Source organism: Pelodiscus sinensis, chromosome 11 (assembly GCF_049634645.1).
Source record: "Pelodiscus sinensis isolate JC-2024 chromosome 11, ASM4963464v1, whole genome shotgun sequence".
Lineage (NCBI taxonomy): Eukaryota > Metazoa > Chordata > Testudines > Trionychidae > Pelodiscus > Pelodiscus sinensis.
In genome coordinates, this window is record NC_134721.1 from 33,093,042 (window position 1) to 33,113,582 (window position 20,541).

The 20,541-nt window shown below is 52.6% G+C and overlaps 2 protein-coding genes across 3 annotated transcripts; both read left to right on the forward strand.

Annotated features, from left to right (window-relative positions):
- Nucleotides 1–3,637: 3,637 nt before the first annotated feature.
- On the forward strand, nucleotides 3,638–13,158 carry SLC3A2 (solute carrier family 3 member 2). 2 transcript variants are annotated; one of them, XM_006129663.4, is made up of 10 exons: nucleotides 3,638–3,742; nucleotides 4,033–4,507; nucleotides 5,484–5,657; nucleotides 5,824–5,924; nucleotides 6,201–6,269; nucleotides 6,349–6,413; nucleotides 6,706–6,892; nucleotides 7,230–7,373; nucleotides 10,149–10,250; nucleotides 11,842–13,158. In XM_006129663.4, the coding sequence occupies exons 2-10, from the start codon at nucleotides 4,069–4,071 to the stop codon at nucleotides 12,184–12,186; spliced, it is 1,626 nt and encodes a 541-aa protein (XP_006129725.2). In that variant the 5' UTR covers nucleotides 3,638–3,742; nucleotides 4,033–4,068; the 3' UTR covers nucleotides 12,187–13,158. The 2 variants fall into 2 exon arrangements, with proteins under 2 accessions (XP_006129725.2, XP_006129726.2); XM_006129664.4 differs by having other exon boundaries at nucleotides 3,737–3,867.
- Nucleotides 13,159–13,850: 692 nt separating this feature from the next.
- On the forward strand, nucleotides 13,851–17,417 carry LOC102452499 (calmodulin-1). The gene is made up of 6 exons (XM_006129661.4): nucleotides 13,851–13,999; nucleotides 14,314–14,344; nucleotides 14,535–14,678; nucleotides 15,860–15,966; nucleotides 16,356–16,491; nucleotides 16,819–17,417. The coding sequence occupies exons 1-6, from the start codon at nucleotides 13,997–13,999 to the stop codon at nucleotides 16,845–16,847; spliced, it is 450 nt and encodes a 149-aa protein (XP_006129723.1). The 5' UTR covers nucleotides 13,851–13,996; the 3' UTR covers nucleotides 16,848–17,417.
- The last annotated feature ends 3,124 nt before the right edge of the window (nucleotides 17,418–20,541 follow it).

The following is a 20,541-nucleotide window of genomic DNA, read 5'->3' on the forward strand; positions in this document are numbered from 1 at the left end:
CGCGCGGTTACACGCGGCACGGACTAGCTAGTTCGGATTAGGCTTCCTAATCCGAACTAGCTGTATACCTCGTTCCACGAGCCTAATCCAAACTAGCTAGTCCGTGCCACGGGGTCCGACCTAGCCAGCATTTAAAAATGGCACCGGCCGGCTTTATGCAAATGAAGCCCGGGAAATTCAAATCCCGGGCTTCATTTGCAACTCCGTATGACTGCATTATCCCCCCTAGTTCAAACTAGGGGGGTAGTGTAGACATACCCAAAGGGAGTGTGAGGTATTCTGCAGCCCTGGCTCACTGGCCCAGACTCCCTGAGGAATAGGGTTGCCTGGTGTCCAGTGTTGAACAGAACAGTCCAGTATTTGAGCTTTCTGTTTGGGAAATAAATTGAGAAAATATAAATGAGAAAATATCAATGTCCAGTATCTTCTAAATAAGATGTAATGTAGATTGTGATGTAATGTCAAGTGTGTCCGGTATTTTTGTTGAAACCATCTGGCAACCCTACTGAGGAAATGCAGTAGGGGGAGGTGAGGTGTATCCCCTTCACTTCCTCTAAGCAGGGCAGCTCCTTTAAGGGCTGAGGTCAGCAGAGCTGGGGCTTCCATGGAGCCTGCTTCTTCTGCCTCAACACAGACCCACAGGGAAGGGGCCCCCCAGCTCTGCCAGTGGTTCCCAGGCCTGGGCCCTTAGGAAATGATACCCAATCTTGATGCTGCCCTACAGTGCAACTGCTGGCATGGAAGTGGGGGTGCCCCTTTCCCAGTCGTCACAGGTCCATGGAGCTAGGGGGCAGTACTAAGTTCCAAAACAAAGATGACTGCCAGAGAAGGGGTGATGGTTGTCAGGGTAATAACACAGAGAGATGACTTCCAAGAAAGATTGGCACAATGATGGCTGCCAAGGAGGAGAATGGTCATGAATAGGGGAGGCACAAAGATGGCTGCATGACAAGATGCAATGGCTGTTGGCAGGTCAGTGGAAACACAAAGATGGCTGCTGGAAGCCATTTTGTGTAATTCTTCTCCCAAGATGGCTGAGCTGTGCTAGGGCCTAAACCTTCCCTGGGGTGGTGAATTCTTCTCCCATTCCTGGCGCCACCCTGACTGGCTGGCAACATTGGGCAAGAAGCATTCAGGATCCATTTGTGGCTCTGGAGCAGCATCTTGGCGCCTGCTATTTCCCTCCCTGTCTCTCCCACGCCCTTGGCTTCCTGAGGATTCAAGCCCCAACATGACAATGTGGGAGCATTCCCCAGGGTTTGTATATGTGTGTGTGTGCTGCTGTGGGAAAAGAGAACTGGAGTGACATGCACATGTCAGAGTCAGGGCAGGGGCATATGTGATGGTGAGGGTTGCACAGTGGGCAGGGAGAAAGGGGCAAGGGATATGTGTGTATACAGGATAGAGAACGTCAGGGGTGCACAGAATGACAGGATCAAGAGGGTGTGCACATGGAGGAGAATATTTGGGTGTATATACAACATGGAGAGGCCAGGTAGCACATGGAGTGGGAGAAAAGGGGGGTACATAGAGTGGGATGAATAATGGGGTATATACATAGCACGAGGGTGCTGAGAGAGGTTAGAGGCTGGTCAGAGCAGGGAGGCTGCCCATTGAAGGGATGAGGGCACTAGTCTCTGATTACAGCTTGTGTGACTGGCACTTGTTTACAGCCCTTGCCTTTAGGCCACATTTGGTAGGGGGCGTGGCTCCTGGTTTTCTCTGCTGACTCAGGTGCTGCTGCTTATGGTGGCAGAGCTGGGGCACCTGTGCTGGGAGATCAGCACCTCAGCTGTGGCACTTGAACCCTCCCCCATTCCACTCCTTTTGGGTAAATTCAATGCCCAATTTGAATTGGGGCAGTTTGGTGGTAGCCATCACAGAGTAGTGGCCTGGCAAGCTTCCTTGTAACACCCCTGCCTCAGTGTGTGTTTTGGGGAGAACTTGCTATGGCTGGAGGGGGCACTTTGTCTCCATGGTCAGATCAGCCCCAGAAGCCCTGCCCAGTTAATGCCATTCAGATGCAGCTGAGAACTGGACTTTATGGAGGGGGTGGGGGAAGGGGTGTTCCAGGACCAGGAGGCAGTTGGAACTGTTTGTTGGTGGGTAAGAAGCCCACAGGTAAGGGCAGATCTGTGTTTAATCACTTGGGCTATGTCTACACTAGCGGCTTCTTGCACAAGAACATGTCCACACTGCCATGTGCCAGCTGTGCTTTTGTGCAAGAGCATCCATGGCAGTGTGGACACTCTCTTGTGCAAGAAAGCTCTGATGGCCATTTTTGCCATAGGGCTTTCTTGCGCAAGAAACCCTGGCCGAGCGTCCACACTGCCCTCTTGAGCAAGAGCTCCTGCGCAAGAGGGCTTACACCTGTTAAAAAAGAGTGTAGCTCTTGCGCAAGAAGCCCTCTTTTACCATGTCGTACTGTAAAGCAAGAAGCAGCGAGTGTAGACATAACCAGGGTGGTGTTAGCTGGGTAGGGGGTAGGATTAGCTGGGGGAGCACTGAGGGGTATTGGCTCCTGGGAGGTTTCTTGAGGAGGAGGTTTGATTAGCCTGGGGGAGGGGTGAAGGAGTATCTCCCCCTCCCTGTACCCACGGTTGGGGTGGGGGCATTAGTCACATATTCCCAATGGTACATGGGACTATTTAGAGCTTAAGGCTTCTCACAAGGGTCAGAAAATGGAAAAGCTGCTGTAGCCCCCTCAAGCTGCCCCTCTCTGCTATGTATGTGGCTGAGTTGTGGGGCGGGGGGCTCCCACCACAGAGCTTTCTCTTTGAGGCTCCCACCACAGAACTCTCTCATTGGTGACAAACCTGGGCCAGGGAACAATCAAGGATTTCTTGTGATTGTCAGGGCAGGAGGGAAGGGGCTGGATTTCCAGCCTTTGATGGCAGCTCCCCCCCCCCATGGCGTTCCCAGACTCTGATTCCTGGCCTCACCACTTCCTAGCCTTTGATCTAGCCTTCCCCCTTAGGGTTCCCAGACTATGATCCCTCAGCTCCTCATGGGTTCCTAACCTTTGATGTCCCCATACCCAAGGTTCCCAGACACTGATCTGTCCCCTCCCCATACCACGAAATGGTTTTCTTTCTCAGCAAGAGACAGACTATGAAGTAAAGAGTAGTTGGCAAAATGGAGTCAGGCTGAAGCAAAAGATTTTGCGGAGCCACATGCAAATGAGTCACCGAAGCTGGGATTAGGCATGCAGAATCCTGCTTTCCAAGCCCTACTCCCTGCTCTAACCACTAGGTATTACCACTCCTGCCAGAGGTGGGGACAGAACACTGATGGTAAAGTGGTGTCTTCACACCCAGCCCCTCCATCTTAACCACTAGGCACACTCATGAATGTATTCTTTTCAAGCCTAGTTACCCCCTTTGCCCCACCCCTGGAGACATCCAGTGGCAAACTCTCTGATTCATTCTGTTTATCCCCTATTGGAAACCCTTCCATTCTCAACCTCAAATTTTCCATGTAGAGGCAATTTCTCGTCATTTTCTTTGCCATCTAAAACTTGGGGCACTGCTCCCTTCATAGTCCCCAATTTCCCCGTCTCTCTCCCTCCTCAAGCAGGATACTCTCCACTTCTCCAAGCAGTAGCTCATAGGAACATAGAGTAATTAACGGTCTCCACCTTAAGCCTGGTAGGAGGCGGAGCTGAAGGCGGATCCGGATCTGGATATATCAGTGCTGGCAGCTCGGGCGCCTCTATTCTATAGTCAGGGAAGTCAGGCTCTAGGTATGATCTACAGCGGTATGTTGGGCACATGGGGCTGGCGTGTTGAAGCGCTGCGCCCTAGGCGCATGGACTGGGTACCAGCGCGCACAGGGCTATAGGAGGGGGCTGGCAGCGGGGGGCACGAGGTGAGAAGTTAGTATGGCTGCGGTTGAATTCCGCACCAGGAGTTCTGTCAAGTGGGGGGAAATATGTTTGGGCTGGAGGGCTGTGCGCCAAAGTCGGAGGGGGGGGGGGGGGGCGGGTGCTCTGTGCCTGGGGCACATGGCTCTGCCTCTCTCCCCTCGCTGCAGGCCGTAGTGATACTCAGTGGCATCTAACCAGGCATCATGAGCCAGGACACGGAGGTGGACATGAAGGAGGTGGAGTTGAATGAGATGGAGCCAGAGAAGCAGCCCATGACGGGCTCTCCCTCCTCACCGGCATCGGGCTCCCCAGGCAGCCTGGGTGAGAAGAACGGGATGGTGAAGGTGAAAGTGCCGGAGGATGGCGAGGCGGATGCTGACACCAAGTTCACGGGGCTCTCCAAAGAGGAGCTGCTGCAGGTAGCGGGCACTCCAGCGTGGGTGCGCACCCGCTGGGCCCTGCTCATCCTCTTCTGGCTGGGGTGGCTGGGTATGCTGGCGGGGGCCATCGTCATCATCGTGCAGGCTCCCCGCTGTAAGGAGCTGCCTCCCCAAGAGTGGTGGCACAAAGGCGGCATATATCGCATCCAGGCGCTGGAGGCCTTCCAGGATTCAGATGCCGATGGAGTCGGGGACTTAGCAGGTGAGTTCTGATTCTCAGTCCTTCTCCCCCGCGCCCCCGACTCCAGTTGGGAATGGAACCCAGGAGTCCTGGTCATTCCCTCCCCCGTAACCCAGGGCCCCACTTCCCTCCCATAGCTAGGGATTAATCCAGGAGGGTGGGAAGGGGAGGGTGATGGTGGGAGAGGGAAGGATGGGGGGTGGCAGAACATCCGGATGAACACTGGGGTTTAGTTGCCGCCTTGCCACAAATTGGAGCCCGGGTGGCGTTGGGGTGAGCCCCCTTCTCCGGTTCTCCCTGTCTGGGGGTGGGGGAATCAGTCCCCGCACGTGCTCCTAGCGCAAGCCTGTGCTTGCTGGCCGGCGGCTGGCTGCCCGCCCCCACTGGCGGGGGAGGGAGAGTTGGCGGAGTTGCTCCAGTCCAAGTTGCTCCAAGCCGGTTTTAGCCGGCTGGCAGCAAGCACTGGGCTTTGTTTCATCAGCTCTGACGTCACCCCAGGCTGCGCTGACTCAGCTATCAGGAGGGTTTGAGGATGGGCGGGGGTAGGGAGCTGTGGGGTTAAGGTCCCGCGGGGGGTAGGGAGCTGTGGGGTTAAAGTCCCGTGGGGAGGAAGAGAGCAGGGGGCCAAAGGGCCCATAATGTGTGGAGGCTAATATCAACTTGGGGAATTGGCTGGGTTAAAGGTTCCATTCTGGGTGGGGGAGGAAGGGAGACTGGGCCAGTAACCTTTGCCTGGGGGGTAGGGGTAATATGTAGAGCCCTGCAAATAGCAGATATCTGCTTTATCTATAGATGTAGATATCCATGGATATAGCCACGGTTCTTTTTTTGTGGATATGGATACAAACTTTGAATACATGCAGGGCTCTAGTAAGGTGGGCAAGAAGCAGGGGCTATGGGGACAGCCTTTACCTGGGCTGAGGGAAGCAGTTGTGTGAGACTGGGAGAGCCGCAAGCCTCTAACCTGGCCCTCCCTTCCTTGTCCACTCTCCCCCAGGGGTGCAGCAGCGCATTGATTACCTGAGTTCCCTGAAGGTGAAGGGGCTGGTAATTGGACCCATACATGTTAATGCTCCAGACAGTCTGATTGCCACTGATCTGCAGACAGTGGACCCTAAGTTTGGCACCAAGGAGACTTTCACTAAGCTGCTGGAAGCTGCCAAGAAAAAGAGTAAGAAAAATCCCTGTATGGTGCCTTTTCCCCTGAAGGTGCTGGATCTGATTCCCCCTCTCCCCCCACCCTCCAAGGATGAGGGGTGGAAAATGGGAAACCTGGTGTCTTGGGAGGGGAGTTTTCCCTTCCCCAGGATGTACACCTGACATCCCTTTCTCCCTAGGTCTCAAAGTCATCCTGGACCTGACCCCCAATTACAGTGGCAAGATTCCCTGGTTCAGTCTAGAGACCCCCCATGACAATAATTTCCAGGCTAAAATGAAGGTGAGGGGGGTTCTTGAGAGCAGCTGGAAGCCTAACTATGTTTTGGGTGGATTGGGGTGTCTTGCTCCCCATGGATCTGTCTAGGCCTGGTTTGTCACTTCCTTGAATCCTCACTATTTAGGGGAAAGCAGCTAGTAGCTGTATCTGGGTTTCTCATGTTGGGGGGAGGCTACACTGGAGGGTGGGGGCTGGGAGCTGCCAGGTGATAGGAGGCATCAGGGTTGGTGACTGTAGGGAATACCAAGTAGTGGTGCTTGACACTCAATCTCTGGGCAGGCGGCGCTGGAGTACTGGCTGGAGCTTGGTGTGGCGGGGATCCAGATCAAAAGCGTGGAGATGCTCAATGTAAGTAACTGCTAGTCTGTGTATTTAGGGTTGGAGGTAATGTGGGGTGACTGTCTCACAGGTTTTTTTCCTCCTGCAGGACCCCCAGCTCCTGATGGACTGGAAGAACCTCACCAGCCAATACAGTTCTGATGGCAACACCAGGTGGGTGCCAAGTTCTCATCAAATGGTTCTGGCTCTTTTGAGGTGGTGGCTGACTGGCTGGCCCACTGGGATGCTAGCCCTCCTGAATAGGCTCACTTTCCAGGCTCCCTCTCCCATCTCCTAGTGCCAACTCCCCATAGCCACCCCTTAAATGCCAGCAACCCCCCCCCCATATTCACCACCTTCTAGAAAACACCCCTCCATCTTCAGACACTTCCCCCTACAATTCCCCATTCCTAGCACCTCAGAACTGACCCCAGTGCTCACTGTGTCCTGACTCCCTTCTTGCCAGAGTGCTGATCGCTGGGACAGGCCAGCAGAACTCCTCACAGATTTTGTCCCTGATGAACGAGACTAGTGCTGATCTCCTGGCCAGCCCATATCTGATGGAGCTAGGGTCAGAGCCCCCTGGAGAGCAAATGGAAAACGCAATTAGAAACTACATCGAGGCTGCTGGAGAGAAATGGCCTAGCTGGAGTGTAAGTGCTGTTCTCCCCCTACTCCTTGTCTTCAGTTATAGGCAGTGGGGGGAGGAGCTGGGACATGGACCCCCCCCATCCACCCCCATCCCTGCCTCACAGGATTGCCTTGCTAAGCCCCTCTTTGAATCTGTATCTTAGCTTCCAGTGCTCAGACTGGTTTACCCTTTGGGCTGGGAAGGAGCTCTGCCACAAAGCACACAGGTGTGTTCTGTGTTAGCTGCCTAAAAGGATAGGCTGGGGACATGACCACTAGCCCCATTTTCCTTCCCAGGGCTGGGGATGATGTCCAGCTCTCACCTCCTGTGCTGACACTGCCTTTCTGCTGTCTCTTCAGGTTGGGGGCCTGCAGGCAGAGCATATGGCATCTTTGGTGAAGGAACGGTTGCTGCGACTTTATCACATGCTACTTTTCACGCTGCCGGGGACGCCTTTCACCAACTATGGGGATGAGATTGGTCTGGGGAAGCTGCCAGGACAGGTAGGGGCAGTGTGGGGCTCAGAATCCATGGTGGCCTCCCGGTCATGGCTGGGCAATTCCTCTGCAGCCTATGTAGGGGAAGGTCTGGGAAAGTTAGTTAATGTGGTAACAAGCCTTGTGGATAAGAGAGAAGCATTTGATGTGGTATATCTAGACTTCAGTAAGGCATTTGATGCAGTCTTGCATGACCTCATTAATAACCTAGCTGGAGCTACTATAAGGTAGCTGCATAACTAGCTAAATAACCATTCCTAGAGAGTAGTTATTCATGTTCAGTCATGCTGGAAAGGCATAATGAGCAGGGTTCCACAGGGATCAGTTCTAAGTCCAGTTCTGTTCAATATCTTCATCAGTGATTTAGATAATGGCATAGAGTATGCTTATAAAGTTCCCAGATGCAACCAAGCTGGGAGGGGTTGCAAGTGCTTTGGAGGATAGGATTGTAATTCAGAATGACCTGGAGAAATGGTCTGAAGTAAATAGGATGAAATGCAGTAAGGACAAATGCAAAGTACAGGTTGGACCTCCCTGGTCCAGCACCATCAGGACCTGACCTGTCCCGAACAAGAGAATTTGCCCGACCAGGGGAGGTGCCACCTGCTCCAAGTCAGCTGGTCTCCCGACTCTGGATCCCTCTACTCCATCCCAAACTGGGCTGTCTATTGTGCTGCCGCTTTCACTGCCCCCTCTGAGCTGCCATGGGAGGGCCGGGGTTCTCTGGGCCCGGGCACTGGCCTTGTACTGCTGTGAACGGCCAGATTTCCCTGGCTCCATGCTGCTGTGAGTGACTGGGATTCTCCAACCCCTCCCCCCTGCTGCTGCAGGTGTCTGGGCTTCTTCACCTCTGGCCCCGCCCTGTGTGTGCAGCTGAGGTTCTCCAGCTCCACACTGCTGTGTGCTGCTGGGCTTCTCTGGCACCCAGCCCTATGCTGCCATGGTTGAATGGGGTTCTCCATTCCCCAGCGCCACGCTGCTGCAAGTGTCCAAGGTTCCACAGCCCCATGTTGTCATGGGCTGCAAGGGTGCTACAGCCCTGGCACTGGCCCCAGCACTGCTGTAGGGCTCCTCTGGCTCCGTTGCCCCCTGCCCTGGCTGGGCTGCTGGCCCCCCTGCCATTAGGCTCCCAGGCTCTCTGGTCCAGGAGCAGCTGGACCAAAGAGTACCATATATTAGAGGTGCAACCTGTACTCCACTTAGGAAGGAACAATCAGTTTCACAAGTACAAAATGGGAACTACCTGGGAAGAAGTACTGCGGAAAGAGATCTACGGGTTACAGTGGACCACAAGCTAACTGAGTCTACAGTGTAACGCTGGTGCAAAAAAAGCAGACTCATTCTGGGATGGATTAGCAGGAGTGTCGTAAGAAGTAATTCTTCCCCTCTGCTAATTATGTCTCAACTAGAGATGTAAATTCCTGTTTAATTAGTTAACTGGTTAAACGTTAAGTTTAATCGGTTAACTGATTAAATGGAGGTAGATGGGGGGATGCTCCAGCCCAATTGAATAAAGCAGCACGGAGCTGGCAGAAGCGGTGGCCCTACACAGGGTTTGTGGGGCTGGATCAGTCCTCCACCCATGACAAGTGGGTTATCTGTTAACATCCCTAGTCTCAATTGAAGTATAGTGTCCAGTTCTGGGTGCGACACTTAAGAAAATATGTGGACAAATTGAAAAGTCCAGAAAGAAGAACAAAAATTATTAAAGGTGTAGAAAATTGGAAAAAAACTGAGTTTGTTTAGTTTGGAAAAGAGAAAACGGTATGTGGGGAGGATAATAATTTTCAGGTACCTGAAAGGTAGTTACAAGGTGGAGGAAGAAATTATTCTTAACCTCTCAGGACAGGGCAAGAAGCAAGGGGCTTAAATTGCAGCAAGGCAAGTTTAAGTTGGACATTAGAATATGATTATAAAATCATAACTGGTGTGGAAAAAGTGAATAAGGAAAAGTTATTTACTTATTCCCCAATATAAGAACTAGGGGTCACCAAATTAAATTAATAGGCAACAAGTTTAAAACAAACAAAAAGAAGCTTTTCTTCACTCCGCACTTAGTCAACCTCTGGAACTCCTTGCCAGAGGTTGTGGTGAAGGTTAGGACTTTAATAGGATTCAAAAAAGAGCTAGATAGATACATGGGGGTTATGTCCATCAATGGCTATTAGCCAGGATGGGTAGGAATGGTATCCCTGGCCTCTGTTTCTCTGGAGGTGTGTCACAGGGGAGGGATCACGTGAAGATTACCTGTTGTGTTTCCTCTCTCTGGGGCATCTGGTATTGGCCACTGTTGGCAAGACAGAATACTGGGCTAGATGGACCATTGGTCTGACCCAGTATGGCTGCTCTTATGTACTTATGAGGATTAGGAAAAACTTCCTGTCAGGGAGGGTAAGTGATGGAATAAATTGCCTAGGGAGAGTGTGGAATCTCTTGGTTAGACAAACACCTGACAAGATACTCTGAATGGAGTGTGGTCCTGCCATGAGTGCAGGGGACTAGACTTGACCTCTCCTGGTTCCTTCCAGTCCTATGATTCTATACGAGTAGGAAGATGAAGGGGGACTGAAGTCTCTGAATGTGCTTGGGAAGAGAGCGATATTGGGGTAGGGGGAGGATGGTAGAGAAGAGGGGTTGGGGGGAGGAAGGGATGGGGACAGGGAGGTTTGTGCAGCTCCTGCGGGGGGAGGGATGCCTGGGGAAGGGATGGGTGGGCTGGGGCAAGAAGAGATGGGCAACCAGCTGTGCAACTCTCTCTAACCATGCCTGTCACTTCCCCAGTCCAGTGCACCCCGCATGCGGTGGGATGATTCGGCCAACTTTGGCTTCTCCTCAAAGACGCTGCCTCAGGATGGGGACACCAGCAGCAACTTCACTGTGAAGGTGAGGGCTGGCATGCAGGCAGAGCTCAGAGGAAGAACATGGGTGGTATGGTGAGGGTAGGCTAAATGTGGACCGAACTTAGGGTGTGGGAGGAGTTAAGGATTCTCAAGTGTGGCCACCAAAGGCTTTTTCTGAGGCCACAATCTCCTAGTCAGTAATTTTTTTTTGGGGGGGGGGGGGGGGGGGGGTCAAAGCAGTCCTTCCCCTGAGGTTGCCAAGAGGGTTTGTGTCGTTCCGTCCCCCCCCTCCCCCCCGTCCCGACCCATCCCCAAGAGATGGGCTCTACACAAGCATGCAGCTACTGAATTTCCCAACTTTGGGAATGGTGGGACTCTGGCTTCCACTCTGGGCAGGATCCAGCCGCAGGACTTCAGGTTCCAGCTAGGCAATGACTGGCTCTGGGGCCCCAAGCTTCAGCCACAGGGCTTCAGGGTCAGTCCTTGGGCTCACCCCCCCCCCCTCCCCATAACACTTGGTCCTTACTGCCTTCTCTGGGTTTGGCTGCACAATGGCAGGCCCTAGCCCCAGCCCGTGACTCACTATCTCCACTGTCCTGGCTGTACAGTGCTCTGGTGCCCATGCAGGGCTTAATTTGTCCTTGGGCTTCCTGAGAGCTGAATAGGTCTTCTCTGAGAAGTGATATTCACATAGAAACAAATATCACAAGAATATCAATGTGAATATCAGTTTTCACTGAAGACTTAGCAACTAGCTGGTAGGCTGTGAAAAGTGATATTAACATATACTTTTCCCTGTAGCAGACTCGCTAGCTGCAATATGTATTTTTTTTAGGGATGCTGAGATAAAAAATTTAATCGTGTGATTAATCCCATGTGCTGCCCTTTGAAATGCTGTGGTTTCGAAGGGGCAGCACTGCAGAAGCCCGGGATCAGCTGGAGTCCTCTGCTGACCCCAGGCTCAATGCAGCTGCCCCTTTGAAATGCAGCGGCGGCATTTCAAATGGAAAGCACCACAGGAGCCCGGGATCAGGTGGAGTCCCCAGGTGATCCTGGGCTCCATGCCTCACTGCCCCTTGGAAACACCACAGCAGCACTTCAAAGGGGCAGCGCTGCACAGAGCCCAGGCTCCTAGTGCGCTGCCCCTTTGAAGCACCGGGGCAGCACAAGGTGGAGCCCGCCGGCAGCTGGGGATCCAGCTGATCCCAGGCTCCTATTGCACTGCCCCTTTGAAGCACCGGAGTGCCTGCGATTAATGTGTTAAAAAAATTAACGAGTTAATCCTGCCCTGCATTAATCGCAGGCGTTAACGCACATCAATTGACAGCCCTATTTTTTTTTAAGGCAATAAACAATAAAACCAAGACAAGACTGTAGAAAGCCCCTTATTTGTGTTTCTCTTCAGGTTTAGTAAAGAATAGACACAACTGTACATTTTTTTGAGTCTGCAAAAAAATCCTGCAAATACATATCTAAATCATTATAGCTTATGTGCATAACTCTAGGAAAAAATAATTAACTATTTGGAAAATTTAGTGAGAGCAGCCACCTGCAAGAGTTGGTGGGTGCCCTCTGAGGTCCTAATTTTTTTTTCTTGAGAACCCCCTGTACTAACCTCATGTCTTCAATCCCAGACACAGACTGGGGACCGTTCCTCGCTGCTCTCCCTGTTCCGGCACCTGAGCGAGCTGCGGGGCAAGGAGCGCTCACTGCTGCATGGGGAGTTCACGATGCTACCCACGCCAGCACCAGATGTCTGCGTCTACTTGCGCAGTTGGGACCAGAACAAACGCTTCTTGGTGGTCCTCAACTTTGCTGCCACCCGCATCCCTATCACCATCACCCACTCTCATCTGCCTCCTGAGGCCACTGTGGAGCTCAGCACTGACCCCCAGCGTCAGGAGGGGCAGCTGTCCCTGAAGGATCTGACATTGGAGTCATCCGAGGGCTTGCTGCTGCACTTCCCCTATGTAGCTTAGGGAAGGGGCCTCCCCTGCAGGCCAGGGTGTCCCACCTCCCAGGAAAGGATATTGTTCATGTGAATCCTACTAACACCTCCAGGGGCAGCAGTGAGGCCTTGGGGTGGGGGTGGGGATGGGGAGAGGGCAGGGGAACTGCAGCCATAAGGTAAGAAGGCACCTATATTATGTTCTCCCTTGAGTTGGGAGAACAGGACCCTGGAGCTTGGCATGTATCAGGACAGACCTCCAGGACTCCTAAGGGCAGGCTGGCAGTGGGAAGGGAAACTGGTGATTGATGTGCCCCAGTTCTTGCTAGCCTCCCTTAGCATCCCTGAGAGGATGGTGCCTATAGCAGATCTGGGCTCCACGTTGCGTTTCCCCAAGATGGGATAGCAACTAGATTTTTGGGTTTGTCTTCACTATCCTCCGGATCCATGGGCAGCGATTTGATCGAGGGGGAGGGGGGGAAAGAGGGCATCAGATTTTTTTTCCCCTTCTTCCTGTGAGTCTGGTACACCTCCCCTTATCCTGGTGTTGATAGGAGAGTGTCAGCTGTTGACTTACTGCAGTGAAGGTACAGCTGTAAGTAAATCTAAGTACATCAACTTCATAGCTGAAGTTGTGTAACTTAGATCATGGGCTTCCGGTAGTGTAGACGAGGCCTTAGGGACCAAAGGGTTTAGACCCCACTGGCTGCAGCTTGCACTCCCAAAGTTATTCTAGCTCCTGTGGGGCTGGCCCTGCCCTTCTGTCATCCCCCCTGCCCCTCCTCCCATGGTCACCCCCATTTTGGGTGCTCTGTGTGGTGGGATCGCATAGGGGGTCACTCTTCTTTTTTGTCTTTCTCTTCTTCCTTTCTCTCCCTATGGTGGGGACCGGTGCCATTTGTGGGACAGGTGTGTGTAAGGGGAGGAGGGCTTTGTGCTACACCCTTTGTGAGTGCTGCTGGGATCAGCATGGAACTAGTTAATAAAAGGCTCTGGTTAGTGATTCTGGATTGTCTCTTCTTCTAGTATGATCCATGACCTTTTTTCCCCTTGCTGCTTCATGCCTTGAGGGGAGGAGGGAAAGACAATGTTCCCCCTCCCCCAAACCACACACATTTCATATTCACTAGTTGTCATCTACCCCCACCTTTTGCCTGCACTGTGAGGATCCCCTTTTCTTTCTGCTGTGATTACTGAGTGGCTGGGGGCAGATCCTTAGACTCTGCAAGTCCCTGGCCTGTAGTTAAATCCGCCCACATGAGAGCTGGTCGACCCATGGCAGTTGGCTCCCTCTGCACAGACCTATAGCAGAGCAGCCTGGGTACGAGGGGTGATTGCATCTCCCTGCACACGAGGAAGAGTTGCACCAGTGCATGCTGGGCCTGTAAGTCCAGGAGTGACTCCCCACCCTCCCATTTGGCTGAGGAGCCAGTGTTTGAACAGGAGAAGCCCTCCCCACTGCTTCCACCTGGGCGCCTTCCACCCTCCCGTTTTACACATCACCGCGCCTTTAAATACACCTGCTCTTCTGTGCCTGTTCTCTACCCCCCGACACTTTCCGTCGGCCGAACACCGGCCTCGTCTCCCCCTTCCCCTTTAAGCGGCCTCCCTGACGCATTGCAGGTGGGAGCCGGCCAATGGGCTCGGGGCAGGCGGGTCACGTGGCCGCGCCGGGCGGGCGGTATTTAAAGGGCTCGGCGCAAAACGCAACGGAAGGCTACTGCTGGGTCCGGGACTCGTTGCGGGCGGAGGGATTTGGGCGGCGCGTCCCGGGCGGAGGGAGCTGAAGAACACGGGGAACTGAGCGGTTGTAGCACCAGCCCCCTGCCTTCGCCGCCGCCATGGCAAGAAACGGGGCCAGGGGTCTCTCGTGGGCAGGCGGGGGGAGGGGGCTGCTGAGACTCCGGGGCCGGGGTGCTGGGGACGTGCGCGGAGAGAGCAATAGGGGTGGGGAGGGGCGCCCGGGTCCCTCCCTTGGCCGGCGGGTGGGGTCCCCCCTTGGCCAGCGGGAGCAGGTAGTCGGGGGTCACGAGGGGGCGCGGGCTCCGGCGGTTGAGGGCGGAATCTCTTCCCCAGATTCGCGGGGCGGGGCGGGGCGGGGCTGGGGGGGCTGCGGGCGGCGCCGGGCGCTCAGGTCAGTAACTGTCTCCTCTTGCAGGCAGACCAGCTGACAGAGGAGCAGATCGCAGGTGAGATCCCTTCGTCCTCCTGCCCCCAGTCCTGTGTACGGGGCCTGGCGCTTCGCAGTGTGCTTGGCCGCAGGCCCACGAGCCTGTTTGCCCAGGGTGCTGAGGGGAGGGAGGGGACTGCAGGGAGAAGGGGCCCTGTGGCAGCTCCCCCCTCCTCCCTCCCGCCTTCAACGACTCTTTCTCCCGGCAGAATTCAAGGAAGCCTTCTCCCTTTTTGATAAGGATGGGGATGGCACCATCACCACCAAGGAGCTGGGTACTGTCATGAGGTCCCTAGGGCAGAACCCCACTGAGGCAGAGCTGCAGGACATGATCAATGAAGTGGACGCTGATGGTGAGAGGAGGCTGTGTGGCGGGTGGGGATACAGCCCCTGTGCTCATGGCATTGAGGGTTGGGATAGAAATGATCTGAGCTGGGGGGGGGGGGCAGAGCTACTGTGTTCTGTGTATTGCTCTGAATTTGGTGTCGTTTTCCTTTTGTGCCTCAGTTTCCCTTAATATTTTTTGTTTAGACTCTGAACTTTGGGCTAGGGGCTGAGAAGGGTTTCTAGGCAATCAGAGGAATGGAGAGAAGACCGAAAGAGCTGGATTTGTATAGATTGGCCAGATGAAGCTTGAGAGGGTAGATCTGATTGTTTTTTGTAAATACGTCCAGGAGAAAATGAGCTATTAAAGCTAAGAGTAAGGTTCTGAAACAGCCTGCCAGTGGGAGGAAACACTGATAAGTTCCTGTCTGAGATTTTGACAGACCTATCTGCAATGTTCCCTCTAATCCATTCCATCAATGTGGATTTTTTTCATACATGTGTGGAATAATTCGTATGAGCACCAAGTAGTGCAAATGTGCACTAGCAATAGAAACACAAAGCCTAGCTATGGGCACTTTGCTGATCAGCTGGTCAGCGTTTGCATTTCTCCTGAGTGGCTGCACAAGTGCCCATCTTACAGAGAGCACTGTCCGCCTGCAGCAGGACTTGATGACCCAGGAGTCTCCTTCTAGCCCTAGGTCCTTGTGTGTTACACCTAATCCCAGCCCCTCCCTTGTGGGTACTGCTGTTAGCTACCCTGCTCACACAGTTGAAGGTCTCTTGGGGCTGAGCTGAGAATCATCTTATTCCAAGGTTTGTGGCTTCTCATCGCAAAGTAATGGAGACCCCTTAGAGAACTACCTCTTCCTGCTCCAGTATGGGTGTTGTACCTGAGTTAAACCTAGGGGGTTTACCCAAAGTTTGTAGGCCAGCCAGCAGCCCAAACTACAAAGCGCTGGGGTTTGTTTCTAGGACCTCCACAACTCTGTAGGGGGGTGGTGAAGAAGAATCTCTTCAAGGCAAGTCTGTGATTGAGGGAAGGGGGTGTTTCAGTGAATTCCCCAAAGCTCCCTATTCCCCATTTGGCAATCTTCCCCTCCACCCATACTTGGGGGTTTGGATTTGTGGGAGGAAGGATACTGGATGCCACATGGGGTCACCAACCCAGTGTCAGTGCCAGCACTAATGGCTTCTTTCCCTGCTCAAGGGAATGGCACTATTGATTTCCCTGAGTTCCTAACCATGATGGCAAGGAAGATGAAGGATACAGACAGTGAAGAGGAGATCCGTGAGGCCTTCCGGGTTTTTGACAAGGTGAGGCTGTGGAGTTCCACTCACTCCCCCTTATCCCTAGTGGCTGTGCCATGCGCTCCCCCTCTTTCTGCCCACGAGTGCCAAAATAGCAGCCAGAGCTAAACTCCCTGCAGGGACAGCTGAGTACATGTGTGCATGAGCTTTACAATTGGACAGCTTCCCTTTGCACATGGGGTTGAGTCTGGAGAGTCATCAGCTACCTGACATTGGTGGTTCTGTGTGTTGGGGGGGGGGGGAGAAGCTGGAAAGGGGGAATGCCTGTAATAGTCCACCTGCTGCTCCTCCCCCCAGACCTGTGTGGAGGCCAACAGGGTGAGGTCCCTATGGTGCTTGTGCTAAGGGGGGCCAGCCCTATGGCTTTCTTGCCTGACATGGCTCCTGCCCCCCAGGATGGGAATGGGTACATCAGTGCGGCTGAGCTGCGCCACGTCATGACCAATTTGGGTGAGAAGCTGACAGATGAGGAGGTGGATGAGATGATCCGGGAAGCTGACATCGATGGTGATGGACAAGTCAACTATGAAGGTGAGGGGGGCAGGGCAGCTTTTACTGTCTATCCAGAGGGTGCAGCTGGTGCACAGGATAATACTACTCTGAAGAGGGTACTTGTTTCCCCAGGGATTCAGTTGAGCTGTCTCTCCAAGTGCAGTGGGTATGATAAGTCTGGGAAGAATGCCTCATCCCAGCTCTGCTGCTCAATATGTCAGAAATACTGTTGACTCTTAGAAATGGAGACCCAGCACCTCCAAGAGCAGCCTGGGTGGGGGAAATTGTTTTTGCCTGAAATTGGGCAAGGTTGGGAGGGAGGGTCAGTCTCTTCTCTTGTTCTGACCCTGTGCCTTTGCTTTGCAGAGTTTGTACAAATGATGACAGCTAAGTAGGCTCTGGTAGGGCATCCCATTCCCTGTACAGACTGGATGGACTCTTCCTACTGCTGCCACGTCACCCCTCCTCTGTCCCTGGTGCCATCCTGCCATCAGCAGCTGCTCTCCTTTGAGGACAGTGCATGCTTTCACCTCCTCTGCAATGTGTGCTTGTATGCTGGGCGCCACAGGGACAGAAGCCCAGCAGGACCTATGGCCTGCTCCTCTAAGTTGTTTGGGGGAGCAGGCCCCTGCTGTGGGCTGGCTCTGCAAACTGCTTTCCATCTGATGATTCTTCTCCCTCCCATATTCAGCATCCCACTTGAATGCTCCTGGACGGTGGTAGGGCAGCTGACTTTGTCTCTTTGACTGGCCACTGTTGCCTTCCTGGATGTATCTGCATATGTTGGATATTGTGACTGTTAATTTCTTAACTGCTTAATATTCTCTCCCCCCTCCCCCCTTATCTCTTAATTCCTTTCCTTCCCCCCCAAATCCATATTGGCTTCTGGGGGATGCTTCAGTTCCATTCCAGGTAGTGTAAGGTTTTATTTTCAATAAAGTCTCTCTGTGTGGTTTCTATTCCAAGTGCTGACTCGTGTGCGTGTGTGTGCGCGTGCGTGTGTGCATGCCTGCGCACGCACACTAGTTTCTTCCTGGGCTGCAATAGATAAAGGTTTGTTGGGGGACAGGCACAGCTGCAGTAAAAAGTTAATATAACCTTATCTATATTGCTAGGTCAGGTCTTGAATTTAGGTCTCCCAGACAAGGTTGTTTACTACAGCAGAGTTCTCAACCGTTTTCCCCATTCCCCCACCTCCACCATGTTATACAGTGATTTTCAAAGTATGGGTCTTGGAAATCAGGCACTGGGTTGCCTTGATGTAGGATGACCAGCAGGGATGCTAAGGCCAGATTCCTGCATGTGCTCGCACTAAGAACTGCACTGTGCCCTGGAAGCAGTTGGCAGCAAGTCCAGTTCCTAGGTAGAGCCTAGCAGTTCTCACAAGATTAAAAAGCAAAACAAGCCCAAAAATGAACTTGTTCCATTCTTGCTCAGCAATGCGTGGTGACAAATCAGGAAACTGCTAATGGAAATGTGGAGTTAGAGCTTGGGATGGGAGCTGCCAGAGGTAAGCCTGTGCCCCAACAATCTGTCCCAGCCCTGAGACCCCCAATCCGAGAAATCCTGTTTGCACCCAAACACCTCACCTCTGGCCCCATTCCATAGCCCCTGTTCTCCATCCCTATGCTCTAGTCCAGAGTCCCTGCCCACATACAGAACCCCTCTGCTCTACTCCCCACCTCACATTCCAAACCCCTCATATCAGGCCCCGCCCCAGTGCCCACACATCCGGGCAAAACCTTCACCCCCTGCGCTTTCATCCCTGGAGCCTGTACTCTACTCTAAAGATATAATTATGCTGGGTCATGAGCTGCAACAATTTTCAACTGGATCACAAGAAAAAAGTTTGAAAATCACTGTTCTATAAAGAAGCTCTATGTCCCATGTTTTTAATGCTGGCCTTACTCAAGGCCACCCCTGTGCCATGTTAATCTAGATTGTAGCCTATTTCATAGTAGGCTTGACTACAATGCTAAAATGTGCCTTTCCTAGCCTCTGGGAGACCTAAACTCAAGTTTGGCCCAGGAACAACATATTGATCTTTTCAGTGTTTTATGTAAAAGAGATTAGTTCTCACAGTGGGCTACAATGCAAACAGGCCATTGAATCTCAGCACTAGGTCAAAAGATAGTTGCAGCTAGACCTACTACCTGCCTGGTGAGAGGCAGTAGCCAGCAAGCTGGCCTGTAGAAAGTATGCCTGCTTGCAGGGAATGGATGGGGTATGCTTCTCAGTCCTACTCTATGGCTGTGTCTAGACTGGCCAGTTTTTCCGGAAAATCAGCCGCTTTTCTGGAAAAACTTGCCAGCTGTCTACACTGGCTGCTTGAATTTCCGCAAAAGAGCACTGACTTCCTACTGTAAGAAATCAGTGCTTTTTGCAGAAATACTATGCTGCTCCTGTTCGGGCAAAAGTCTCTTTTGCGCAAAAGGGCCAGTGTAAACAGCTGAGATTTGTTTTCCGCAAAAAAGCCCCGATCGTGAAAATGGCGATCGGGGCTTTTTTGTACAAAAGCGCATCTAGATTGGCCACGGATGCTTTTCCGCAAAAAGTGTTTTTGCGGAAAAGCATCCGTGCCAATCTAGACGCTCTGTTCCGAAAATGCTTTTAAAGGAAAACTTTTCCGTTAAAAGCATTTCCGGAAAATCATGCCAGTCTAGACGTAGCCTATAAGGTTAGCGGAAGCGGAGAGAAGGCTTATGCCTTGGGCAGTGGTGGTTTTTGGTTCAGAGGCTGCTGGCCCACAGAAAAATCAGTTGGGATCGCACCCAAATGAGAAGCAAAAAAACCCAACAAGCATCACTAATGTGGCTTGACTGAGAAGCAGAAAGACACTCCCCAGGTGTGTCTAGACTGGCATGATTTTGCGCAAGATCTTGCTGCCTGTCTACACTGGCCGCGAGTATTTGCACAAGAAGACTGACTTTGTACTGTACAAAATCAGTGGTTCTTGCGCAAATACTCTGACGCTCCCGCTCAGGGATAAGCCCTCTTGTGCAAGTATTCTTGCGCAAGAGGGCCAGTGTAGACAGCCAAGTTAATTTCTTGCGCAAGAAAGCCTGATGGCTAAAATGGCCATCGGAGCTTTCTTGCACAAGAGAGCATCTACACTGGCACTGATGCTTTTGTGCAAAAGCAAATTATTTGTGCAAAATCATACCAGTCTAGATGCAGCCCCCGTATTCCCCTCACACAGTAGAGCAGTGGTCATCAACTAGTAGATGGGAACTACTGTAGATCTTGGAGCCGCTGCAGGGTGATCTTGACTAGTTTGGCCAAGAGGCTATCAAGTGCCAGTACTTCAGTTACCCCACCCTACATTGTTGCTCATCTCCTGCCCTTTGGCTTGCAGCTGCACCTCCCCCTGGGAAGCCTCCTGCTTTCTGGGCAGGGCAGGGGAGGGAGGAGGATGCTGATGTCAAGGTGCCCCCTCTCACTCTATATCTTTTCTCTACAGAGCAGAGAGGGGGCACAACAGGACTTAGGATGGAGTTTTCTGGCTGCTTTTGGGAGTGGTTCAGAGCCAGGGCAGGGGTGAGCTTACCTTAGCCCCACTGTACCACCAACCAGGAGCCACCAGCAATGCCCAGCTGGAGCCCACATCCCAAATTTCTACGCCAGTCATGAACCCCCTTTTGCACCCCAAACTCCTGCCCTGAGCACCCCGCATCCAAACCCCCTCCTAGAGCCTGCACCTAGAACCCACTCCTAAATCCCAACTAGCTACCCCATGGCTGTGTCTAGACTGGCCAGTTTTTCTGGAAAATCAGCCGCTTTTCCAGAAAAACTTGCCAGCTGTCTACACTGGCCGCTTGAATTTCCGCAAAAGCACTGACGATCTCATGTAAGATTGTCACTGTTCTTGCGGAAATACTATGCTGCTCCCGTTCAGGCAAAAGTCCTTTTGCGCAAAAGGGCCAGTGTAGACAGCTCAGATTTGTTTTCTGCAAAAAAGTGTCCGTGCCAATCTAGACACTCTTTTCCGAAAATGCTTTTAAAGGAAAACTTTTCTGTTAAAAGCATTTCTGGAAAATCATGCCAGTCTAGACACAGCCCAAGAGTTCAGAGTCCCTCACATGTCAGATC

What these genes read in the sequence shown, in the direction of transcription:
- LOC102452499 (XM_006129661.4), top strand. An exon ending in CAATGAAGTGGACGCTGATG is followed by an intron (nt 14,679 to 15,859) that starts GTGAGAGGAGGC and finishes TCCCTGCTCAAG; the next exon opens with GGAATGGCACTATTGATTTC. An exon ending in TGGACAAGTCAACTATGAAG is followed by an intron (nt 16,492 to 16,818) that starts GTGAGGGGGGCA and finishes TTTGCTTTGCAG; the next exon opens with AGTTTGTACAAATGATGACA.
- SLC3A2 (XM_006129663.4), top strand. Translation starts at nt 4,069, where the DNA reads ATGAGCCAGGACACGGAGGTGGACATGAAGGAGGTGGAGTTGAATGAG. An exon ending in GGAAGCTGCCAAGAAAAAGA is followed by an intron (nt 5,658 to 5,823) that starts GTAAGAAAAATC and finishes CTTTCTCCCTAG; the next exon opens with GTCTCAAAGTCATCCTGGAC. An exon ending in AGAAATGGCCTAGCTGGAGT is followed by an intron (nt 6,893 to 7,229) that starts GTAAGTGCTGTT and finishes CTGTCTCTTCAG; the next exon opens with GTTGGGGGCCTGCAGGCAGA.